Raw genomic sequence first — 22,476 nt, forward strand, 5'->3', positions numbered from 1 at the left:
ATACCAAAAAGGCTCAATAATACTGAAATCAGGTGACTGGTGGCCAGGGAAGATGCAACAATTCATCCTTCGTGCTCCCAAAACTACTTTTGGATTATGTGAGCTGTATGAACAGGGGCCCTATTGTCTTGGAACGCAGCATCACCTTTGGGGTACAAACATTGTGCCACAGGCTGGACCTGATCAGCCATAATGGTCACATAATCCTTGGCAGTAATCAGACTTTGCAGAGTAGCCATCAGGCCTATGGAACACCACGACATGGCTGTGCAAATTGTCACCAAACCTTCATCACATCTTACTCTTGGGACTCGGCCAGTAGCTGGAAACTGTGAAATGACCCATCCAACCAAATGACATTCTTCCATTGCACCATAGTCCATGTTTTATGGCTTCGGCACCTCATTCTCTCATTATGGGCACTTGCATCACTGATGAGTTATTTTGGAATTTCAGCTTGCCCTGAAATTCTACATGTACATTCTGCAATCCATTGTTAAGTGGAAGTCAGAGGGTACACCCGATTTACCAGTTATTATTGCTCTTTCCATTCCATTCATGTATGGAGTGTGGGAAGAATGATTGTCTAAATGCCTCTGTGCATGGTGTAACAAGTCTAATATTGTCCTCATGATCACTACCGGAATGATATGTAGGAGATTTTAGTGTATTCCTAGAGTCATCATTTATAGCTGGTTGTTGAAACTTTGTCAACAGACTTTCTCGGGACATTTTCTGTCTGTCTTTAGGAGTCTGCCAGTTCAGTTCTTTCAATAACTCTGTGACACATTCCCACAAAAATAATGTGAGAATTAGTGCCTCCTTTCCCTTTATACGTTCAATATCCCGTGCTGGTCCTCTTTGGTACAGCTCCCACACACTTCAGCAGTATTTTAGGATAGGTCACATGAGTGATTTGTAAGCAGTCTTCTTCTTTTTAGACTAACTGTATTTGCCTAGTATTCTACCAGTGAACTGAAGTCTCCTACCTGCTTTACCCACAACTGAGCCTATGTGGTCATTCCACTTCATGTCCCTACTGTATTTGTATGAGTTTACAGGTTCCAGTTGTTACTCAGTGAGATTAAATTCATAGGGTACTATGTTTCTTCATTTTGTGAAGTACACAATTTTGCGTTTATGAACATTTAAAGCATGTTGCCAGTCTTTGCACCACTTTGAAATCTTATCAAGGACTGACTGAATATTTGTACAGCTTTAGTCAGATCGTTCTTCATTGCAGATACCTAGATCATCTGCAGAAAGCCTAAAGTTACTATTAATATTTTCTGCAAAATCTTTAATACCCTGATTATGGAGCTCCCTTCATGTTGTTTTAGTGATGACAAGGTTTGGGAGCACAACATTCAGTTCTGCTGTGACTTTTGGAGCCGTTATCCTCTAATTTTACATCACAGTCCTTTTCAGTGATTGTCTGTCACAATCTCACAGCACACATTGTAGTCCGCACTGTGACTTACAAGATGATGTTTTTCCACTTTCCTTGTATGTTGTATAATCTTCGCTATAGTGCATCTTGAAACCCTTAAACACTTCAGCTACCGTGGTTATGAAAACGCACACCATACGAGCACCAACAAATTGCCCTACTTTGAATGCACTGAGCTGCAACATAATGCAATCAAAACTCTACAGAATACTATTTTGACCATGACTGACACTTTGAAAGTATCGAGTACGTTGCAAAGGTGCCATTCGTGGTCAAATATAATAGCACAACCTGCAGCCTTGGCTAGCATCTGCATTTATGTTCAAGCGTGCATTTCTCTCAGTTTTTCCATATTTTTGTCCACTTCCAGTAAGTGGGACATGTGTTGATTTCTGTAAGCACTATAGAACCTGGATTTGTAAGAGACCTTACCTTCAACGTAGCATTTGAATGACGTGATTGTTGTGTTGAGAAGGAGTTGTCGAAGACATACATTGATTCATTCATTCATTCATTTACACATCATGTTCCATAAATGATGAATCCTGCCTACTTGTCAAATATAGGGTGTTTAGGAAACCTGCTTTCTCGGATCGTTAGACAACATTCAAAAAAATCGTATTAATGAGTTTTATTACAAAATGAACAATGACAATACTTAACTTTGACAATAACACAAAAGTGTAGCAAGCCAAGGGAGACTGGCAAATAAGAAATCTTGCCAGTAATTACAGTTCCTAAGTCACTGGCCTTCAAGTGCCTAATCTTGATGGTGCTGTAGAAGTGGGCCGCGACCAGTCAGCACAGCGCTTATGTCCTCTTTACATAGAGGCCGCTGCTATCTTGTTGTCGTCCTAGAGAGGGGTTGGTCAGTGTGCAATTGGCTGATATCTTCTTCACAGCCCTCCTCTCTGCTCTCTTATTTCTGGCTGGTTGATTTTATGCCAGAACAGTAAATCTTGTCATGAAGAAGAGCCTTCAGGGATATGGAAGATGTTAAGTTATATATTCACAGACAGAGGTAGCCACTGCAGGCTACTTTGAAATAGAACAGTTATCATCTCTATACTGGCAAAGTCAGAATCTATTAAAAATGAACATTAGCATTAAGCAGAATTTACATTTTTGTGTTCAGATATTCTGATAAGTTATAGAAAGAGTGGTTGAAACGACAGTGATTTGATAAGTCTGGTAAATTTAAATGAAAGAATGGAACATTTCTGTTGCGCTTTCATGGTTGGTAAGCTCGATTATTCCAAGGATTGTATAAAGAATTTCAGCATGTACACCATACAATTAACTGTCAACAGCCATCTGAATTGGTCAGTTTTGAAGGGTTGGACTGCCATACAAATCAAAACAGAATTAGATGACATTAACATGAACTCTGCATCATTGAAAACCATTTACCTTTGGAGTGATGAATTTAAATGTGGTCAGACAAGTACCAAAGATGAAGCATGCTCTGGGAATCCAATTGAGTTTAGCGTAAAGGAAACCATTGACAGAATCCATGATATGATAATGCAAGACCACCGAATAAAAATTTGAGAGACTGCAAGCAGGTCAACTGAGTGCATGCATAATATCCTGCATGGAAAATTGGCTATGAAGGAGATGTGTGTGAAATGGTTGCTGCAATTGCTCACAGTCAACCAGAATTGCATCTGACACAACATTTCAAACAATATCTGATGATGTTAAATCACAATCCAGAAGACTTGCTGCCCTGTTTTGTGACTGTTGATGAAACCTGGATCCATCATTACATGCCAGAGTGGAAATGGCAGTCACAACAATGAACAGAGGTGTGTGGAAGGCGCACTGAAAAAGGCAAAGACCATTTTGTCAGCTGGTAAGGTGATGGCCACTATTTTTGGGGTTCCTGAGGAATAAACCTCATAGGTTACTTGAGAAAAGGCAGAACCATAACCAGATCCTATTATGCTTCATTGTTGGATTGTTTGAAACTTGCATTGGCTGAAAAAAGACCAAGTGAAAAAAGTGCTGTTTTGTGAGGATGATGCATCGTCCCACATATCAGCAATAAGAATGATGAAAGTGCCTGAATTGGGCTTTGGATTGGTTACTCATCCATCCAGTTCACAAGACTTATCCCTAAGTGACTGCTTCGTGTTCTCTAACTTGAAACATTGGCTTGGTGGGAAGAAAGTTTCATCAAATGAAGAAGTGATGTTTGCAGTGTATGAGTATTTTGCTGAGTTTAAGAGGACATATTTTTCTGATGGGATGAAAAAGCTGGAGGAGAACTGGACCAAGTGTATATCCCTCAAAGGACATTATGTTGGGTAGTACGAAGAGTCGTTTATGAAATAAACATTTTTTCTTGCTTTTTACACAAGACATATCAAACCAGCTTTGTAAAGTACCCTTTCACTTTGTTTTCAATATTGGGGAATTTCAAATTTTTTGCTTGATGTCTTTGGGTAACCTGCTACAGACTTCTTAGCTAGAATATAAAAAGCCATTCAGAACCCTAGATAGGGATATGTAATCTATATGGAAATGAAATTTACTTCTAGTATTTTGGTTTTAAATTGTAAAGTTCATCCTTAATTCACTCTTTTATTACTAGCAAATACCATTAGAGAATTTATGTATTGCCACATATGTGTAAAAATCCTCAGATTTCTAAAGAGGCCCATACAAAATGTTCAACTTTACACAGTATTCTCACTCCATGCTTCTGTAGAAAAATGCTTTTTTTTTTTAAGCTGCTTGGTCCCAAAGGATAATGTCATAAGACAATATTGAATGAGGGTCCACAATTTCATTTGCAAGTCAACTGAATGATTTACATTTCTAAGTGCAAAGCATGCAGAACTCAGCATTTTGGTTAGTTTATCCATATGCTGATGCCACCTCAGTTTATTACATATCTGGATACACAAGAAGTTTACACATGGAGCCTGATCTAGTCTGTGCCTACTGATCTCTGTATTGCATACCATGAGTCTTTATGAGATAAAAAGCTATTGCTTTGAACCAGCTGGAAGCCCATTCCACTATTCTCGTAATTGTGCCGGGTATGAATGTGTTTGGACCATTTATCAGTATACCTGTATGATCAAAAATTGCATGCAGTTTCATTATTCTCTTGGCTATATCTGATATAGATGTATTTTGCCTGTTTATTGATATACTTACGTGTTATTAGCAAACATGACAGTTTTTTGAAGTCCCAGGAAAATTGTTTGTATACGGTCAAGAATGTGAACAGGCCTAGCACCAATCTTTGCGGGGCACCATATTTAATGATTCCCCCATCCAAATTCAGTCTTATTCCTTTCGTATTATTTGTTACTGTGACCCTCTGTTGTCTTTTATTATTATTGTGAAAATATGACTCCATCCATGCAAAGTGAATGCCTTTAACATTGTAACATGTACTTTCCATAGTATAATTTTATGATCTCCACAATCAAAGACTTCAGAAAGATCACAGGAAATGCCAGCAGGTAATTTTTCATGATTAGCTTTATCAGGAGAGAGTTTGTGTGATGGTATATTGATTTCTCTATGGAAAAGCTTGTACGGGAGGCAAACTAAGCTGTTGTTAAAAGGATGTCAGAATTTTTTTCACTATTCTGTTATAAGCCAACTTCTCAAAAAATTTTGAGAACATGGAATGGTAGTAAATGGGGCTGTAATAAGAGGTCTGTTGCTTATAACTAATTTTATAAATCGTTATTATCATGGCATGTGTCAGTCCTTCAGGTGATACGTCCTGACTGATTTACTTATTACTTAGATTACTTGAGGGGCAAGTATTGTTTTCGTTCATCTGTCTTGAATTGTTTGCCTCCACACCTCGTTTATTAAGTTCCCGAATTGTGCCAATACAGGGAAATTATTGGCAAATAATTTCAATAATATTTTCTTAACAGTGACTGCAGGAACTGATGCAGATTAGAGTCTATTTACACTGTAAGACGCTACACTCCACTGACATATGTTTAAATTCAACACCTGGAGGGATTACAAATGTAATTAATTCTTTAGAGAGTGGTACTTCATCAATTTATGATAGTCTTACTAATTAAATTTTCAACCTTATGCTAAATTGAGACAATTAAATCTGGAATAATTACACTATATAGAATTGAATCTAATTAAACCATCTGACATTTTAGAACTAGTTTTTTTACAGTTAATTCTATTTTTTAATGTATGGCTGTACTCATTTCACTTTCTTGAATTTCCTTCATGGTGGGATCTTTAGAACATGATAAAAATGAATAAATCACGGAAGGAATGAATTACTGTTGTAGGAATGTGTGTGTGTGTGTGTGTGTGTGTGTGTGTGTGAGAGAGAGAGAGAGAGAGAGAGAGAGAGAGAGAGAGAGAGAGAGATTGTTGGACTTATGCGGCTTTTTGTAACGTTAATAGTCACGCGGGGTGTTGGTAATACCCCAAATAAAAGTGGCTATAATGACATTGCTGTGCAGCATATCAGTGATATGAATATGTTATCTCCTGGTACATTATCGTTTTATTTAATATTACTTTAGTATTAAATTGGGTTATTTGAAACATATGCAATAATTCCCATTTTCTTACAATATTTTGTTGAATTATTTATTTCTGTTATTTTTTGTAGTGTATTACCGGTATGATATTATACATATAATTCAACATTTTCTCAGCCAACTCATACAAACATTTTATGAAATCACTCACTATCACTGGCTGCATGGGATGCGTTACCGTAACAATTTTTACAAACATTTCTCATGTGCTTAGGCACATAACTTTCAAATATTGAGCACAGTGCGATTAACTTTTATATCTTTACTCCGGGGACCAACTGTGCAGTGCCTGGGCTTAAGTATTCCGTGTTCAGAAGCTGGTGCATTGTTGCTGTCTTCAATTCCCACCATTTCAGTGGCTTTCTTTGTAACTTGTTTAGGCAGGGAGTGAGCAGCTGCTCTCTTGCACACTATGGGATTTACTAATGACCTTCCAACATCATGCAAAAACATTCTTCGGAAAATCCTCTCATTGTTATTATTTGTGTATATGATGAAGGCGTTAATGCAAGCAATGTCAATCATTTGGAAAAATGGGGCAAGTGGGCAGTGTCTAGTTTTTCTTGAGGTTGAATAAGTAGTACACATTTCATCTACTGTGTCCACACCCATTTTGGTCTTATTGTACATTGTTATAATTTCTGGTTTCTCTTCCTCCACAGTATTAGTGTCAATGGCACCATCATGATGCGAAGATGAAAGGAGAGTAACGTTTTTGCACTTCTTTGGCACATATGAAACTATGGTGATATCCATTCTGAATCCAAAAAGGCTGCCTCTAAGTTCACGACCTCTTGTGCGACGTAAGTCTGGAGGGAGCTGCCTCTTATTCTTTCTAAGAGTTCCTACTACTGTAAGTACTCTTCAGCCAGTGGTATGGAACAAAACCCATTGTCTAGTGTCACACTGCGTCCTGTACCTTCGATAGGCCATACAAGTCTATTTACTATCTCCTTAGACAAGTTTGACAGTGCAAAGGAACCCTCTGGCTGTTTCCCAACATAGATTTCCATCACCAAAGTATACCATGTTCTTGCGTCACATAAGGTGAAAATTTTCAAACCATATTTCACAGATTTGGTTGGTATATACTGTTGGAAACTGCATTTGTCTCTAAATACAACCAGATGTTCATCCACTGTCGTATATTCAGGCACAGTGTAATTACTGACACAGTTTCACGTAAATAATTCAAACACTTCTCTGAACACAGCTAGGCGATCAAGTTCTCTACGTTGTGGTCTGTCTCGAATATCACCGAATGTTAAACAATACAACAAGAAACGAAAGTACCGTAAACTCATTGTTGCATGAAATATTGCAATTCCAAAACCATTTGTGTACTGTAATTCTTCCAGATTTTGGTGTCCTGCCCTGTAATGCCCAGCCAATATCCACAGTACCAGAAGAGATTTGATTTCTTCCTCATTTGTTGGTTTGGCACCACGGTCTCTTGTGAAATTTGATGCAATGTGTTGTATGTAAATATTTGTGCACGACGTAATCGTTCTAATTATTATGCCATTTATAAATATCGAAAAACAGTCCACAGCAGTTTTCGCAGATTTTGTGATAGGTTTCACTCCAGAGAGATGAATAATGAGGCCTACACTTCCAGTTCTTACGTTGTGACTACGACAACTTTTCATCCATTTTGTAACCTTATCCTTACCAATAAAAAATCATGCTTGCTTTCATTATCCGCTGCAGTTACTTGCGGTTGTCTTCATTCTCAGTTTCCATGTTACTGTGATGAGAGAGAACTTCACAACTGTCTGTTTCCTCCTCTTCCTCATCTCCTCCTTCAAAAGTTTTGTCTAAGACCTCTTCCATAAGCTTCCGCAATTTTTCTTGTTCTATTTCATAATGATCCATAGCTATTTTAACTGCACAGAGCAACAAAATACCAGCAGCTGCTACAGAACACAACTGTGAGCTTTCACGCAGCACTGCAACATAAAGAGTCGCGCGGGTTGCTGTCAACACCCCAAGACACATTGTTGCGTGTTTTCTTGGAACTCGCGCTCCCATTGTAGATTCTACTGTTACACAAAGCTTTCATATTACATCATGGAAAGGTACCAAAGAATGTGACGTTATACTCCTATCCATTATGTAATAATCCATTGATAAGGATTACTGGGGTGTTCTGAACACCCCGCACAACCAATTAAGGGTTAAAGTATGTTTTACACAGAAGAGAAACTGTGATTCATAGATTATTGCAGCTGTCCCATTCTTACATTTTCCATTCTTCAGGTATAAGTATAGTTTCCCATGTCATGCATTTGATTATAAAGGTGAGTTACAGCTGCGTATAGCTGACAAAGTGCGATAGAGCCACAATAACAACATTGTTGACTTTAACATCTTTCCTATTGGCTTTCACCTCAGAATCTTCAGACCATCTGTTATTGGTAGTGAACAAGTTGAGCCCATGGCTGGTGGTTGCACTGGGTGTCTCAAAGAGGAATAGTTGATATTTAAGGATTCGAAAGGAACTTCCATTTGAAGCAAGAAAAGTCTAGTAAACATGGGCTCTAAAATACATACTTAAAGAGCTATGAGCACTTTCTCATCTTTGCTTTTGTGAAATACTGTACATCTCTTCCACTGAACAAGTGCTCATAGCGCTTAAGATATGCATTTTAGGATCCATGTTGCCCCAACAATTTCTTCTTGTTTTGGTCCATATTACCTCCTCCCAAAATATGGAAAGCACAGAGCAGGCAGTAGAAGAGATTTGTTTCACAGTATCAAAGATTAAGTAGTGCTCCTAGCTCTTACGTAGGCAAGTTAGAGCCCATGTTGACTAGACGTTCTTGTTCTGCATGATCGTTCCTGACATATTCCTGAATATTGACCGTTCCTCTTGGGACACCTTGTGTGTACCCTCTGTGCTAACATCTGAGGGGGGGGGGGGGGGGGGTTGGTCATTTTTCTCTCATTATTATTGCTGTATTTCCTCCATGTGGATATCTTCTTGTTACAGTCAGTGTTACTATCTTGCCTCTCTTTGTTTGATATGATCCAGTATTGTGGCACAGCATAAAGTAGCTTACCAACCTTTATGCATGTAGGTGTATCTGTTCAATTCCATGATTCCCAGGTGATTTTCTGGTAAGCATAACACATCTACAAATGTTGCCTCTGTTTGTTTGTTTTTAAAATTTTTCTGGCTTAATAATGCGAATTCATACATTGGATATATGATCTTTCTTATGTTTTGAAACAGGGAAAATCTAGTGTGACATAACAAAGATATGAATTAAACAGATTGTTGCTTACTACATAAAGTTGATGCTGAATGTCAAACGTGCATATTTAAAAGGAAACTGTTAGACATCATTAAGATATTGTTTAAAAGAAGACTGTTGAATATTAAGATATTGGACGAAGTCCTTCATCAAATGTACAAACACACACATTTATATGTCCTAAACCCATACACATATGGTTAATGTCATTTCTGGGTACTGAGGCCCTAATGGAGTGAGTAGCAATAGCAGCGTAGGGGTGGAGGAAGATGCTGCAGTACTGTGTGTGCTTGTGGGAATGTGATGTGCGGGGACATGGTGGGGACAGGGTAGTGGGCTGCTAGGTCCAGCATCGGAAGGTTGTGCTGGTGTGGGGGGGGAGTACAGAGGGGGATGGATTCACACAGGTCCACTGGAGGAGGATGGGGGGGGGGGGGGGGGGGGTGAGTGTGGGAAGAAGATGTGTATGAGGCTCAGTGGGAGCAGGAAATGGGATAGAGGCAGGTGGTAGAGAATAGGAGGGACTAACAAAGTTGAGGCTGCGAGGGGTGGGGGACATAACCAGAACAGTGGGTATGTTGCAGGGATGGTTCCCACCTGCACAGTTGAAAAGGCCTCATTGTCTAGAAGCAACACTGGCCATGTTTAATTGAATTGTGTGTGTGTGTGTGTGTGTGTGTGTGTGTGTGTGTGTGTGTGAGGTAGGTAGGTAGGTAGGTAGGTAGGAAGGTAGGTGCGCATGCACATGTACTTTTCTACATTTGATGATAGACTTTCATATGTTTGGATAGAATAAGCCATATGAGTGGTTTTTCTCATATCCATAATCCCCTCAGAGTATTGCTAGTAGGTGTTCCAGCTGTAAAGATATTTACATTGAAGCACTGTGTTTGAGTAGTAAAATTAAGAGAAAGCATAAATCCATTTTTTGCTTCAGACATAGCTGTTTTAAACTTCTACTAAAGGGTCTGTTTGGGTAATGTTAGTGTATACTGTAAAACTAAAACAGTATCTCAAATGTTGGCAGTTAATTGGCATAAAATCTCCTGCAACCCAATCAAAGTTAGAGCTCGATAAAATGTTTTTCTTCCTTGGCAGATTACTGGAAATTTATAGCAATAATTTATGTATTTTTTTTTTTTTATTTTACAGAAACATTTTTCAGCATGGTTGTGCCCGCAGTGTAGTGGACCTCTAATATCAAACAATGAATTGGAGAATGAGAACAAAATCCGTATATTAAAGTGTTGTTGCTGTAGATTTAAAGAGAGAGCTGACAAAACTGAACATTATGTAGATCAAGCCAACAATTGTTATGAGAAAGGTATACTTTTTTTTCTGCTTAGAATAAGCTTAATGTATTGTGGTAGTGCAACTGAGAAAAAAGTCATAGAGATGTACCTTGAAAAATGTCAATTTCAGTATATTTTATGAATTGTCATGAGTCAGCATTACTGTACGCAATTTCAACCATCAACAAAATTATTTCCTCTAAAATAAAATTTAAAGCATGAAAGAAATAATCCCACATTTGCAACTTTTAAGCAGAAGAAACAGTGAACCTTTATGTTCTGATCTGTGATACTGTTTTCCAAACAGGAGTTGATGCAGCTGACAATGGTGATATAGAACAAGCTCTGCTAATGCTTAAGCAGTGTTTGTCCCTGAGAGAGAAATATCTGTACAGTAAAAATTCTGACATCTCTAAATGCTTAAACCAGATGGCAAGGTGCTGTGCAGTGAAAGGTTAGTAAATGTGGTGAGGAAAGTTTTGGCCGAATGTAAATAATTTTGGTAACAACTGACTGATTAGTAGTGGCGTTCAATCATCGACAAATACATAAACAAGGTTGAAGACCTCACTTCCTTTACTTCCTTTTGGATGTACCTTTTTTTGAGGTAGAGTACACACACACACACACACACACACACACACACACACACACACACACACGCACTCTCTCTCTCTCTCTCTCTCTCTCTCTCTCTCTCTGGCACATCTATACAGCTACATTGTGCTAGCTGAATGCACAGCCCCAGGATTGCAGTTCTGTGGATTGGCTGAGATAAAGGATTGTGTTGGATGTGGTGAATGAGGAGAGAAAGAAGGTAGAGAGTGGGAGGGTTGGTTGAGGAAGGGTGGTTGACGGTCAGAGAGAGGCAGCGGGTGTACAGGATAGAAATGTGGGACGGTGAGGCAGTAGGTGTACAGGATACAAATGTAGCGCGCGCACACACACACACACACACTAGCATCAGCGAATTTGTGCAGTGCATGATGATTATGATTATGATGATGATGATTATGATGATGATGATGTGGAATAGTAGACTAGGGGGTGACAGAACAGAGGGAGAGTGACTGTGGGGGAAGAAGGTGTGGGTGCAGGATGAGTGAAGTTAGGGTCTTGGGGCAGAGTTGAGATGGCTTTGGAGCAGTGTGTTAGCAGAAAGGGTACCAGGAGGTTACCGTCCATGCAATGTACATTATAATGTTTTAAATACTGTTTAGAAAAGCAGGTAGAGGACACTATTGGAAATCTTTCAAATCAATAAATGTGTGACATAGAATGCTAGTGCAGCTTTAAATGACCAAATAGAATTTCTTTCTCAGCATTCTGGTCTGAGTTGCTGGAGTTGGCAGTTGTGTGTGCCTGGGGTGTTCTTGCTTGTGTATTGTTTGTGTGTGAATGTTGTGTGTGTGTCTGTCTTTAATGATGAAGGCTGTGGCCAGAAGCTACATGTGATTGTCTTTTAATCATGCCTGTCTGCAAGTTAATATGTCTTCTTTAAAGTAAGTAGCAATCTATCTTTTACATCTACCTCATCTACATCTACATTGATACTCCGCAAGCCACCCAACGGTGTGTGGCGGAGGGCACTTTACGTGCCACTGTCATTACCTCCCTTTCCTGTTCCAGTCGCATATGGTTCGCGGGAAGAACGACTGTCTGAAAGCCTCCGTGCGCGCTCTAATCTCTCTAATTTTACATTCGTGATCTCCTCGGGAGGTATAAGTAGGGGGAAGCAATATATTCGATACCTCATCCAGAAACGCACCCTCTCGAAACCTGGCGAGCAAGCTACACCGCGATGCAGAGCGCCTCTCTTGCAGAGTCTGCCACTTGAGTTTATTAAACATCTCCGTAACGCTATCACGGTTACCAAATAACCCGGTGACAAAACGCGCCGCTCTTCTTTGGATCTTCTCTATCTCCTCCGTCAACCCGACCTGGTACGGATCCCACACTGATGAGCAATACTCAAGTATAGGTCGAACGAGTGTTTTGTAAGCCACCTCCTTTGTTGATGGACTACATTTTCTAAGCACTCTCCCAATGAATCTCAACCTGGTACCCGCCTTACCAACAATTAATTTTATATGATCATGCCACTTCAAATCGTTCCGTACGCACACTCCCAGATATTTTACAGAAGTAACTGCTACCAGTGTTTGTCCCGCTATCATATAATCATACAATAAAGGATCCTTCTTTCTATGTATTCGCAATACATTACATTTGTCTATGTTAAGGGTCAGTTGCCACTCCCTGCACCAAGTGCCTATCCGCTGCAGATCTTCCTGTATTTCGCTACAATTTTCTAATGCAGCAACTTCTCTGTATACTACAGCATCATCCGCGAAAAGCCGCATGGAACTTCCGACACTATCTATTAGGTCATTTATATATATTGTGAAAAGCAATGGTCCCATAACACTCCCCTGTGGCACGCCAGAGGTTACTTTAACGTCTGTAGACGTCTCTCCATTGATAACAACATGCTGTGTTCTGTTTGCTAAAAACTCTTCAATCCAGCCACACAGCTGGTCTGATATTCCGTAGGCTCTTACTTTGTTTATCAGGCGACAGTGCGGAACTGTATCGAACGCCTTCCGGAAGTCAAGAAAAATAGCATCTACCTGGGAGCCTGTATCTAATATTTTCTGGGTCTCATGAACAAATAAGGCGAGTTGGGTCTCACACGATCGCTGTTTCCGGAATCCATGTTGATTCCTACATAGTAGATTCTGGGTTTCCAGAAATGACATGATACGCGAGCAAAAAACATGTTCTAAAATTCTACAAGAGATCGACGTAAGAGATATAGGTCTATAGTTTTGCGCATCTGCTCGACGACCCTTCTTGAAGACTACATTGTTGATATTCACTACAGTAATATTTATAAAGCATATTATTTACTGCTGAAATATTTTACTTGGATATATTTTGAAGCTCAGTGAAACAAAGAGAGTTTAATTTCATTTGGTAGAACATGTCTTTACTTGGAATGCCATTGTTGGATATAAAGCAAAGCATTAAATGTGATTAACAATGATGTCAAGATGACAATGACGTCCTACACAGTATGTCTAAATGCTTTTTGTCGGGTCTAAACTCTAAAATGAATTATATAGTGTTGTGAGAGTCTGCCAGTTGCCATGCAGTCAAACTGTCACAGAAGTTCACTACAAATAATCGGTAAACAATATGGAATCTCAGAATTTGAATGCTCCTGGGGAACATCACACACTGACTGCTGTGACAGTCCACATCAGTCAATGGGCTAATTAAGGGTGGACCAATATTTGGCAAGGGAAAATAAGTAAATGAAGGTTTAAACCTACAGTTTTCTAGGCAATTTGTTTTTGTTGAGCCGTTCAGAAATCTCATTATAATAATAACTCTATGAGACTGTAAGAAGAGATTGCTTTGGAGTGATTCTTGTGGAAGACTGTATTGTATTATAACTTATACCTTCATTTTAGGAGATTTTGAACAAAGTGTTCAGCTCCTCAAGAGGAGCATAACAATGGTTGAAGAACAGTTTGGTGAAACAAGTATCGAACTTGCAAATGAACTGCAGAAACTGTCCGATGTGATGCTGTGTTGTTTGAAAGGAAGTAGTCTACAGCGATCAGAATTTTTGTAAGTATATGCTTTACGTAAATTTATTTTCTTCCATTTATTCCTAAAATATCCTGGCATTTTTACTTAAATTATTATTGTGAAACTACATTGTTTTCATTAATTTCAGTGAAAAGAAATCCTTTATAGAATTTATTTACCTGCTGCAGTGCAGCTGAAAAGGCAAGAAGAAACTATGTCCTTAATCCTTGTGTTCAGAGATGCGCTACAGGAATATAAAGCAGCATAAGATAATGATTTTTGTGGATTTTACATTTGCCTTTCACATTTTAGTGTTTCCTCAGTGGAAGTCAGTTCAAAGAAGTAAAAACAAATATGTAAAGAACAAATCTGATGGAGGGAAATGTAACTTAAGACTGTATTTCAATTTGTATGCTGTAGTTTGTGCAGATTACATGATACCCATCCAGTGTCTACTGATATCAATAGAGTCATTATTTGGTATCAAATTCTCCTTTAAGCAAGGTATCTTCCTTTTTTGTAACTCCAGTGTGAAGTCAGTTCAAACTTTCAAATATATGAAGAGAACAGTGATTTTGTGCTGCTAATTCTTCCTTTAATGGGACAGTAGGACTTTCGTTCTGGACTGCCTAATTGTGAAGTATTTTCATCTTCTTGATTGCTTCCAACGCTAATTAGGAAGGTAGGCAGGATAAGGCCTTGCACATATACAGATGGTGATAATATCATGTACAAAAAGTATAAAAGGATGCTGCATTGGCGGAGTTGTCATTTGTACTCAGGTGATTCATACGAAATAGTTTCCGATGTGATTATGGCTGCACAGCAGGAATTAACAGACTTCGAAAACAGAATGGTAGTTGACATTCCATTTCAGTAATCATTAGGGAATTCGATATTCTGGGATCCACAAACTTTAAATATCACTAAGATTACGCAGCTATGTAACAGTCATCTGGCCACAGCAGAAATAACTAAGGGTCGAGACACATGGGTGGTCTCATCACTATACGCACAGTACAGTGACGACATAGAGCCATACCTACATATGATACAAGACATTGCTGAGTACTCTAGAAATAAGAACCTAATTATATGTGCAGATATCAACGCTAAATCCACACTATGGCACTCGGACAGAACGGACGACAGAGGACGGAAAGTCAACGACGTCATACAGGAGACACAACTACATATTATAAATGAAGACGGACCTACACCTACATACAGAGGTCCAGGCGGATCTGCCACCAAAATCGATATTACTCTGGCGAATGACAGAACATTAGGACGACTGCAAAGATGGACCATACACGACTCTCTGACCACAAGTGATCACAACATAATAGAAATAAGTCTCACAACAAACAATTATCGCACCACATATAATACCACACACTTCAACTTTAAAAGAGCGAATTGGGACAGACTACAACAAATTGTTCAAAATGAGAATATATACAACATACAGGGAAGCGTGGACTACAGAGCACACAAACTGACACAAATCATCCAAACAGCACAAGAAACAGCAATACCTACGCACACACACAGCAAACAACGGGAAACACCATGGTCAGACGAATTAACCAGACTCAAACGTGACATGACAAGGAAACGTAAACTATACCAGAGGACATGGATACAAAGAGACAAACTACTAAGACTAGCTGCATATAGGGAAGCCAAAGAACTCTTCAAAAAGACATTATTTCAGACCAGGAAACAACATTGGGAGAGCTACTTGACCACACACACACAACAGAATATCTGGGGGGAACAATACAAGATCCTGACAGAAAAAATAAAGACCCCATTGGCATTAAGCACGCTACGGCAGGAAGACGGCACAATGACAGTGGGATGGAGAAACACAGCACAATATCTGCTGAACAAACTCCTCCCGGAAGATGCCACAGACTCAGACACACAGGAACAGATCACACTCAGACAAGAACTTCATGAACAGTATAACACCGACGCCGTCACCTGTCCCTTTGCGCACGAGGAAGTTGCGGTAGCGATAAGAGAGCTAAAGAATAAAAAAGCACCTGGACCCGACAGGATCCATGCAGAAGTGCTTAAGAGGCTAGCACCACAGATCACCCCATACTTAACAGAACTACTAAACGACGCCTTAAGGCTAGGCCGTGTACCGACAGTCTGGAAAACCTCAAATGCAGTCATCATACGAAAATCAACAGACAGAGACCAGTCAGATCCGAAATCCTACAGACCAATATGCCTCATAAACACCATGGCAAAAATCCAAGAGAGGCTACTGTGTGACCGCTTGCAGGCTCACAGAACCCTACTTGGAATGAATCCCCACCAGTTTGGATTTCGGAAAGGGAAAAGCATCGATGATGCAATAAACAGAGCTTTAGAAATTACACAAAACACAGATAAAACATACTCCTTGGCAATCATGATAGACATCGCAGGAGCATTTGACAACCTGTGGTGGCCAGCACTGTTTCTGAGGTTACGCCAGATGGAAGTACCCGCAGCCCTATACAACAGTCTTTTAGACTACTGCAGAGACAGAATAGTGGAATGGCGCGTGGGCAACCGGAAGGTAATAAGGAAAATTACCAAGGGATGTCCGCAGGGATCGATCTGTGGACCCATCTTCTGGGACATAATTTTTGAACCTCTCCTGCAACTGCTGGAGGAGGATATGAGGACAGACGGTGCTGTCGCCTATGCAGATGACCTACTGGTGGTCATCTCAGCAAATACAAGAGCCCAGCTAGAGGAGAAGGCGAGTGGCACACTGCAAACAATAACACAATGGTGCAACACAAACAAGCTCAAGATAGCGGGCAACAAAACAACATACACACTGCTCAAAGGGCAACTCAGACGCAATCCATCTATTAAAATACAGAACAACAACATAAAGAGAATGACGGTAACCCGCTACTTGGGCGTATACATAGATGAGAAGCTGAACTTCCATGAACATATCAGAATAACAACAAACAAGGCAGAAAAATTACTACATAAACTGGCAAGGATTAATTCAGGACAATACAGACTTCCTCTGTCAGTCACACGAACTTACCACTGCACACTCTTCGAATCAGTGCTAAGCTTTGCGGCCAGTACATGGGCGCACAGACTCAACCTCGTCACAAACAGAACAGCGGTTAGGCGAGGGCAGAGAAGCGTCCTTCTGCGACTATCGGGAGCCTTCGGCACTACATCAGTTGAAGCACTGTGTGTCGTGCTAGGAATCTTCCCGATAGATATCACAATCAAATATCGGGCCGCTCTGTACTGGTTAAAGATGGGTAGACTAGACCAGGTCAACATATTGACTGGTTCCCCGCTGAACAATAAGCGGGACCTCAAAAAATGGAAAATCGACACATGGCAACAGGAATGGGGCACAAGTGATAAGGGACGGAGAGTCTATACATTTTTTCCGAACATAACGGAAAGATTAAGAATGAAACATGCCGATCCTAGCCGCGGCATGGTGCATTTCTTGACTGGCCACGGACCTTATCCCACGCACTTAAATCGCGTGAGTCTTAGAGACACATCAACGTGTACATGTGGAGGTATGGGAACCCCCAAACACACAATCCTATTCTGCGGGAAATACAGACAGCACAGGAACACACCTGGGATACAACACTTACAGACAGAGGAACACATATACGACGCGATCAGAACACCTGAACTTTGGGACATACTGAACGCACTAACAGACAAAATTTCTGACGAATGCCACAAAGAGTACAGGAACAGAAGACCACACAGACAATAAACCTATATGCAGCACCCAGACAGACACCATAGTGTGGAAGAACTATACTAAGTCTCAATATAAAACAACTGACATGCAATAGACTTACATAAGTAGACCTAAAACTGACAATAGATTAATGTATAAAATTAGACATAAACAGTGTCGGCGCACCGTCGCAATTGTCATCAGCTACCACGGCACTCTAAACCTGTATACAAGTAACCAGATAGAACATAAATAGAGATATCAAACGCCATAAATAGAATAGAATAGAACTTCCTAAGCTAAGGTTAGGGGACTGAGGATCAGAGGCTTGAAGATAAATCCCAAGGCGCTCATCCTCAGTCCCCTACGGTGGTGGGACTATCATCTCTTCCTTTCCTATCGTCTTTTCTCCTCTTCAGACTAAACTATTCTTTGTATTTCCTTCTTCCAATTCAAAATTAATTTTTGTAAAATTTTTGTTAAATCGGTTTTGGGAAAGCTGCCAAAGTAAAGAAAAAAAAAAAAAAAAAAAAAAAAAAAAAAAAGAAGAAAAAAAAAAGCACAGACCCGCCTCCACGTGGCGGGACACGGGCAACGGTGCGACCGGATGCGGGAACTGGTGTGAGTTTCATCAACTACATCAGTGTCCGCACACCGGTCGTAGCGGCCAAGTGGTCAAAATAGACCCACCTTAAGCACTTAGGTGGTGGGTCGTAAAATCAGGGCGGCAAGTGAAAAAAAAAAAAAAAAGATCCACAGTGTCAAGAGTGTGCTGAGAATACCACATTTCAGGCATTATCTCTCATTATGCACAATGCAGTGGCCACCAACTTTCACTTAATGATTGAGAACAGCGGCATTTGTGTATAGTCGTCAGTGGTGACTGACATGCAACACTGCATGAAATAATCATAGAAATCAATGTAAGAGGTACAACAAATGTTTCCATTAGGGCACTGCATCGTAATTGGGGATTAATGGGCTATGACACCCAACTACCAACGCAATTGTAGTCTCTCTCCTGGACTTGTGGCCGTATCAATTGGGCCCTAGATGACTGGAAAACCATGGCCCGGTGAGATGAGTCCTGATTTCAATTGGTAAAAGCTGATGGTAGGATTCGGGTATGGTGCAGGCCCCACGTAGCCATGGACCCAAATTGTCAACAAGGCCCTGTGGAAACTGGTGGTGGCTCCATAATGATGTGGGCTGTGTTTACATGGAATGGGCTGGTCCAACTGAACTGATCATTGGCTGGAAATGGTTATGTTTGGCTACTTGGAGACCATTTTCAGCCATTCATGGGCTTCATGTTCCTAAACAGTGACGGAATTTTTATGGATGACGATGCATCATGTCACCAGGCCCTAACTGTTTGCAGTTGGTTTGAAGAATATTCTGGGACATTTTGAGCTAATTATTTGGCCAGCTGGATCGCCCAACATTAATGCCAATGAACATTTATGGGACATAATCGAGAGTCAGTTCATCCACAAAATCTTCCACCGACTACAGTTTCGCAATTATGGACGGGTGTAGTGGCAGCATGACTCAATATTTCTGCAGAGGACTTCCAATGATTAGTTGAGTTCATGTGTTGCTGCACTACACCAGGCAAAAGAAGGTCTGACACAATCTTAGGAGGTATCCTGTGACTTTTGTCACCTCAGTTTATACCATGGATTTTGATCATTTTCATCTCCCTATGATCAGAATGATAGAGAAAATGTATTTTCCATTATGCTGCCTATAGTGTTTTATGTGGTCCTTTGGGTACACACGTACCATAAATTTTGACAAATTGAACAATCAGTCACCTTCTCCCACCTCCTTCACAAATGGTACGAACATAAGTTGTAAACTCAACTTTTCATCCATTTGTGTCTCATCTCTCTCTTCTAGCAAGGTAGCACAGAAGTAATACACCAAACTGGCATTTGAGAGGACATCAGTTCAAAACCCTGCCAAGTCATCAAGGTTTACTTTTTCTGTGATTTATTAAATTGCTTTAGGCAAATGATTGGATGGCTCTTTTGAAAGGAGCCTGGCCAATTTCTTTCCTAAACTTCTCATCAGTCAGAGCTTGTTTTTCATCTGTAACAAGCCTGTTTCCCACTGAGTACCAAACATAAATAGTTCTTCACACATGATTGGCGAGTCACACTATGTGCTGCTTGGAATGAGGTTCATGCTGGTGTGGAACACATTTACAAACAATGCAGTCCAGGAGATGGCAATGTGCAGCTTCACCCAGCAAGTTGCAAGCTGATAAATTCCAGATTGTATGCCAAGTCCATTGTAAGTAGTGTACAAATAGCCCAGTTTACTCAAATCAAAATCCAAGTCCATAATAAGATAAATAAGACAATATTATAATGGTGTATAATGGAGTGCTTCATGTACAGTTTGTAAATTGGTTTTCTGATCTTCATGGGCACCTATTTAAAGTAGCTGAGAAACCAAAGGACTTGTCCCTCTAAATCACACCTCACAGTGGTCTCTTTTACCACATTGCTCAGTTTCTGTGCTCCCACTGTGTGGAGGCAACTAACGATTCTACATCCATATTGCTCTCCAGTAGTGGAATATCTTCATCATTATGTGGTGGAGATACAATAGACATTTTTAGTGGGGAGTAAATACTTAATGAATGAAGAAAATTATTTCCTGACTGTCTGTAAGTGAAACCTACTTTCACTGCAGTTGTCTTCCTTCCATCTCCATCAACATTGCCCTTCACATTCCGTTCTTCAGTAGCATCTTATAACGGCGCATAGTGGAGTGCGTCATGTACAGTTTGTGAATTGGTGTCCCTCACATTTCAGCTATTACCACATATTTGTTCCAGACTAACAGCTGATATGATTCTGCCTTTTGTGTCTTTATAAAAACAATGAATTTTTAAAAAAAATTTGGTACAAATAGTTTTATTATATCTCAATATAAACGCCCCCCCCATGGGGGGAGGGGATATGAGTTGGCCAAGCTCCCATCAGGCCAGTTTGTCAGTGCACTTGACTATGGTGACATGTCAAATCGCCAAATTACTGTTCCCATTGGACACTGTTAACAAGAAGTAGTCCCATGGACTGTTTGGTCAACTGATATACAACTAGAAATTGAAGAATCACATCTTCAATTACATTGTGCGCAGCATCAGGGTTGTTTGGAACAACTAATTTTGGTCATCTTTACAAAATTCTGTCTTCCAATTGTAAACAGTCTCTTATGAAGATGGTTGATTACCAGAAGTTGAATCAAGTGATTTGAGTCATAGTTGAGTTAGGCATTTATGTAAATCATAACAAATCATTCAGCAAAAACCTTCAATGAAATTTCAATTTTGTATGACACTGTTTCTTTAAAGACTTACTGTAAACAAACTATTCAGCTGCTTCTGTGCTACTGCTGCTGTTTTAACAATAACAAATTTTCAAACAACAGTAATGTCACATGTCAGTAGTGCTATTTAGAGGTCATTTGTTAAAGCTTAAAAGACAAGCTTCAAACAGCATTCTATTCTAGTTTCCAGTTGCTTATAATTAAAAACATTATTGCATATTAGCAAATTAATTATTGTAGGACCATTATTACATTCACTTATCTGTAAACTAAACACTTTTCAAGGTTTCCATTTAATTAATCATTAATCTCTGCAGACGTGGTAATGTGTGTTTGGGTGTCTATGGTTGTGTGCGTGAATGTGTTTACTTTCTTATAGAAAAAGAGCTTGAGCTAGTGAATACTGTCTTCTGTTGTGTGTGTTTATGCACTACAAATCAGTCTGCTAAAGGTGAGTGGTTGGTTTTCCCTCATTTTATGTATTAATCCATCCTGAAATTGCCATTATTCTTATGCTCAACATTTATTTCAGGAAAAAGCGGAAGGAAGCAGAAAGCGTTGTTAAGAAGGCAAAGGCCATCCTGGATATTACATATGGCAGATGGACAAATGTGATGCAAGAAATACTGGATAAAGAAGAGTACTTAAATAGCCTGAAACCAACACCAGAACAATCTTGAATTTCCTGAACATTATAAATATGTAAAGAACGAAACATTAAAACTTACAGAATCTTATTTGTTTGAGAAACTTTGTCCTTTACTACTTTTACACATTGACCATCTTCAGTTATTGTTGTAAAAGCCATAAATAAAATAATATTATAAAAGTAATCAGGTACTACCCTACTCCACCGTAAATATGAGTTAAAACAGTGTGGGTTTTAACTAATTTGAGTACATTTACCAACCAAATTCATACCTCAAATTGATAATTACTGCACAAATAGCTCTATCCATGACATGGAACAAGATCTGAACTGAACTAACATTCACCACAAAATAATAAACATAAAACTCAAAACAGAATTTTCTACCAAGAAATAAAATTGTACAATAAACTGCCAAGTGAGATTAAAGAGATTACTAAAATGAACTTATTGTAAAATTATGTTAGAAAGTACATATTAAGCAATATGTTCTGTGCAGTGAAGATTTACTTAGATAATACAAAGTAACCTTACTCTGAAGCTCTGCAGTGGATAATACTAACATCTTATTCTCATTCTCAGCTCTACATCTCA

General features: G+C 39.5%; 1 protein-coding gene across 1 annotated transcript in view; it reads left to right on the top strand.

Annotated features, from left to right (window-relative positions):
• LOC124613317 (SET and MYND domain-containing protein 4-like) overlaps positions 1 to 21,983 on the top strand; it is a 119,481-nt gene extending 97,498 nt beyond the window's left edge. The window contains exons 10-14 of the mRNA XM_047142014.1: positions 10,410 to 10,581; positions 10,857 to 11,003; positions 14,026 to 14,185; positions 21,283 to 21,346; positions 21,704 to 21,983. Of these exons, the coding sequence (XP_046997970.1) occupies positions 10,410 to 10,581; positions 10,857 to 11,003; positions 14,026 to 14,185; positions 21,283 to 21,346; positions 21,704 to 21,913 (753 nt within the window). The 3' untranslated portion in view covers positions 21,914 to 21,983. The remainder of the gene's footprint in view (positions 1 to 10,409; positions 10,582 to 10,856; positions 11,004 to 14,025; positions 14,186 to 21,282; positions 21,347 to 21,703) is intronic.
• Positions 21,984 to 22,476: the final 493 nt, after the last annotated feature.

Source organism: Schistocerca americana, chromosome 4, assembly GCF_021461395.2.
Source record: "Schistocerca americana isolate TAMUIC-IGC-003095 chromosome 4, iqSchAmer2.1, whole genome shotgun sequence".
NCBI classification, from domain to species: Eukaryota; Metazoa; Arthropoda; class Insecta; order Orthoptera; family Acrididae; genus Schistocerca; species Schistocerca americana.